Here is a 3,429-nt window from a genome sequence, read left to right as displayed (position 1 = left end):
TATATATATATGTAGTGTATAATATTATATTAATTCAAAATTTTTTAATTTTCTATCTAAAAAAGTATAGAATTTCATCACAGACTTGAGAATTTCATTTTTGTTCTAATCGTACAGAATTTTAAATGTCATGTTTTCCTGATCTTTTATTCCTTTTTTCGAAACATATTACGTTACGTTGAAACAGAAAAATAGATCTGCACTACATGCAACAATTTCCTGCTTGTCATGACCTATAAAGAAATCAATTATGTATATAATAATTACAGAAGATGACACGCTTTATTTTTCGTCTATGATTAATCGATTTCTCCATACATATACTTTCACACATAAACCAACTGGATAAACTTCACTGTCGAGACACATTTAATTTGTTCTTTTCAGCTGAACTTCTTGCGTTATTCATTTTTCTTCTTTTTCTTTTCACATTAGAGAAATAAAGTACGGAAAGAAAAAGATGATCAGTACAAAAGAATAAGAAAAGAATAGACCCGTTGATTAATTGTAAACAGGTTTTCTCATATTTGTTTTTCGTATAGTATAATACTCAAAATATTTGGTTAGCAAGTGTATCTTACATGCCATGAAAAACATGTACAATATAACAAGAAAAGAATGATAGACAAAAACTTCAAACTAACTTTATACCGCGCTAATAGCCGTTTACACAAGAAACGACGACATGCAACCACGTGGCAAGAAGTGGCGCGGCAGCCAATCAAATACTTTTTCGGAAAAACGGATACGTTATTGGCTGTCGCGCTCATACTTCGTTCATTGTTGAAATATTCTATTCCATCACGTTATATTTGCCAATATAGTTGAGATATTTTGATAATCTGATTGATTTCGATTTTTTCATTTATTTCTAAACGTGCAGTTTGGTTGGACAGATTATATCTTACTAAAAACAGGTATTGGCAGATATTCATTAAAGAAAGAAGTTGCAATTAGAAGATATAAGCGACTGTACGAAGGTTAAGTTGCAAAGGATTGCAAGTTGAAATATCCAAAAATGTATCTAATGTATTATTTGGACAACAAAGGAAACCGAGTGTACACTTTACAGGTAATTTCTTGTGAATGTCGCATTATCTATATATATATATATATAAGGTTAGACAAATTAAAAAGTTACTTATTGTAAAAAATAAATAATTATGAGTTTGATTGCAATATAATCGAACATAACACCTTCTTTCTTTTAAAATTCGTTTATATATATATATCCTATACACATATACTTATTGCATGTGTATAAAATAAAAGATATTAATTCGTTACTTAAAATGTAACTGCATTACCGTACTAATAAAAAAGTATAATTTTACCAATTCCTTATCTAACAAAAAATAATAGTAATGGTGTTACAAATAATGCATTATTTCTCAGTCTAATATATCATTTCCCATCGCAATGTAGTATGCCTTCTCGAAGATTAACACTATTTATGTTATTCTACCCTTATCATTCATGATAAAATATTAAAACAAAGGGTTAAAATAAAAATAGAATAATATAGCTATAATGCTCCCTGAACACATCTCTAATATGGTAGAATATATTGCACAATATAGCACATTCAATAGAATGTCACAATTAGCATATTCAATAGAATTAAATATATATATTATCACATATATCTTTGTAATCTTTTTAACTGATTTTGTACATTATTTCTTCTATATACCAATTTTCTTTTATCTTACATACAAAATCTTTTTATCTGATTTTATATTTTTTTCTTTTTTTAATTGCTATTTTAATTGCTAAATTTTTATAGAAAGTGGACCCTAACGGAAAGCCTACGATGTCCGCACATCCAGGTAAATTTTTACACTTTTGTTATATAGATACTTTATGTAGTATAAACAAAAGGCATGATATTGAATATTTTTTCAGCTCGATTTTCTGTAGAAGACAAATATTCAAGAGAAAGAATTACAATGAAAAGAAGATTTGGCCTACTGTTGACGCAACAACCACAACCTAGCTATTAATATTAAATATATAATTAATTTTATTTGAAAATATAATATACGAATGAAAGAAAGTGTTATGATGTGACCTGATACAACCAAGTATGATAATTTATATCTCAGTAAAAGAGTGGTTCAACTTTTACACCCACAACTTCCTTTAATGATAATGAGGAAAAATCTCTGTACTCAAGATTATTATTCTACATCATGGAATTGCATCCATTGTTGCAACTTCATAACAATCTTAATAAAAAGTTATATTTCTACTGAAAACTTTTCAATGTAATAACTTAGATATCAATTATTTTGTATATTGTTCTGTTCCGTTGATAATAAATAAATAATTTCTGACGTATCAAATTCATTGTCGATACATATATTTACTATACAAATTTCATTTACAGTTTATTATCTTCGCACATTATATAAAAAATAAAAACTTATATACACAGTATTTTTCCTGACTTGCAAAAATATAATAATTTTATTTTCAAAATGATAATAGATTGCTTATTTGCAATCTTATTACTTTAACATGAATAGCATGCTAAAGCTTGCTAAATGAATAACATACTGAACATATACTGCTATATATAACAAAAATTTTAAATATAAAGCGGATATTGATTTACATTCACTATTTTAACTATTTTACAATTATTAACATTGATGTATGATTTTATTTCATTTTTAATATTAAAAAATATAACAAAATCTATATACAATATCTTTTATCACAATTACACATCAAATGCAAGCATTTAATTGTCAACGTTATTTAGAATAATGCATAATTACGTAACTTTTAAAATGGATATGCACAGTTGATAGAATATATATATATATTCTAAAATGAAAAATAAATTAAACATGATTGTATTTTGCATAAGACTAAATTTTATGCGAATTGATTTTTTTCTATTTTTATAAATTTTAAAGATTGTATATCACAATTGTATATATGATTGTATATGTGTGTGTAGTTGAAATGCCAATATGGTATCCATATTCATATAAAATGAATGCAAATATAATGCTTACTACATAACTAATTTAAAAGAATTAAGATGTAATATTACAAATTTGTTTAAATAGATATATGTAATATTTGATTTGTTTATTCTTGAAGTATATATCATAGCGCATACAATTTTGAGTATTAAATTAATTTATTGTTTAAATATTGTAAATGAAGTCCTTTTATAGGAAATATAATATACAAGTTTAAATTACAATTCTAAGTATATTAAACTGATTAAACTGAATTTTTTAATAAATATTAGAAAAATATGTAATTAAATATATATTTTAATTTAAACTTATACGCGATATTTTGCAATATTTTAAAAACATAAAAGTAGCTTTATTCAAATAATAATGATATTTTATCTAAAATATAATACAATAAAATATTTGAGTAAAGTATATTTTATTAACTATGCAT

The 3,429-nt window shown here is 24.5% G+C and overlaps 1 protein-coding gene across 1 annotated transcript; it reads left to right on the top strand.

Moving 5' to 3' along the window:
* The first annotated feature begins 799 nt into the window (after positions 1-799).
* On the top strand, positions 800-2,345 carry LOC108695123 (H/ACA ribonucleoprotein complex subunit 3). The gene is made up of 3 exons (XM_018204883.1): positions 800-1,072; positions 1,787-1,829; positions 1,906-2,345. Exons 1-3 carry the CDS (start codon positions 1,019-1,021, stop codon positions 2,001-2,003), a joined length of 195 nt encoding a protein of 64 aa, XP_018060372.1. The 5' UTR covers positions 800-1,018; the 3' UTR covers positions 2,004-2,345.
* The last annotated feature ends 1,084 nt before the right edge of the window (positions 2,346-3,429 follow it).

Source organism: Atta colombica, unplaced genomic scaffold (genome assembly GCF_001594045.1).
Source record: "Atta colombica isolate Treedump-2 unplaced genomic scaffold, Acol1.0 scaffold126, whole genome shotgun sequence".
NCBI classification, from domain to species: domain Eukaryota; kingdom Metazoa; phylum Arthropoda; class Insecta; order Hymenoptera; family Formicidae; genus Atta; species Atta colombica.
The sequence above is the reverse complement of the archived record's forward strand: the minus strand, read 5'-3'. Positions and strand labels throughout refer to the sequence as shown.

Coding starts and splice junctions, on each gene's coding strand:
- LOC108695123 (XM_018204883.1), top strand. CDS start 1,019: ATGTATCTAATGTATTATTTGGACAACAAAGGAAACCGAGTGTACACT. Junction 1,073..1,786: donor ACCGAGTGTACACTTTACAG/GTAATTTCTTGT, acceptor AAATTTTTATAG/AAAGTGGACCCTAACGGAAA. Junction 1,830..1,905: donor TACGATGTCCGCACATCCAG/GTAAATTTTTAC, acceptor ATATTTTTTCAG/CTCGATTTTCTGTAGAAGAC.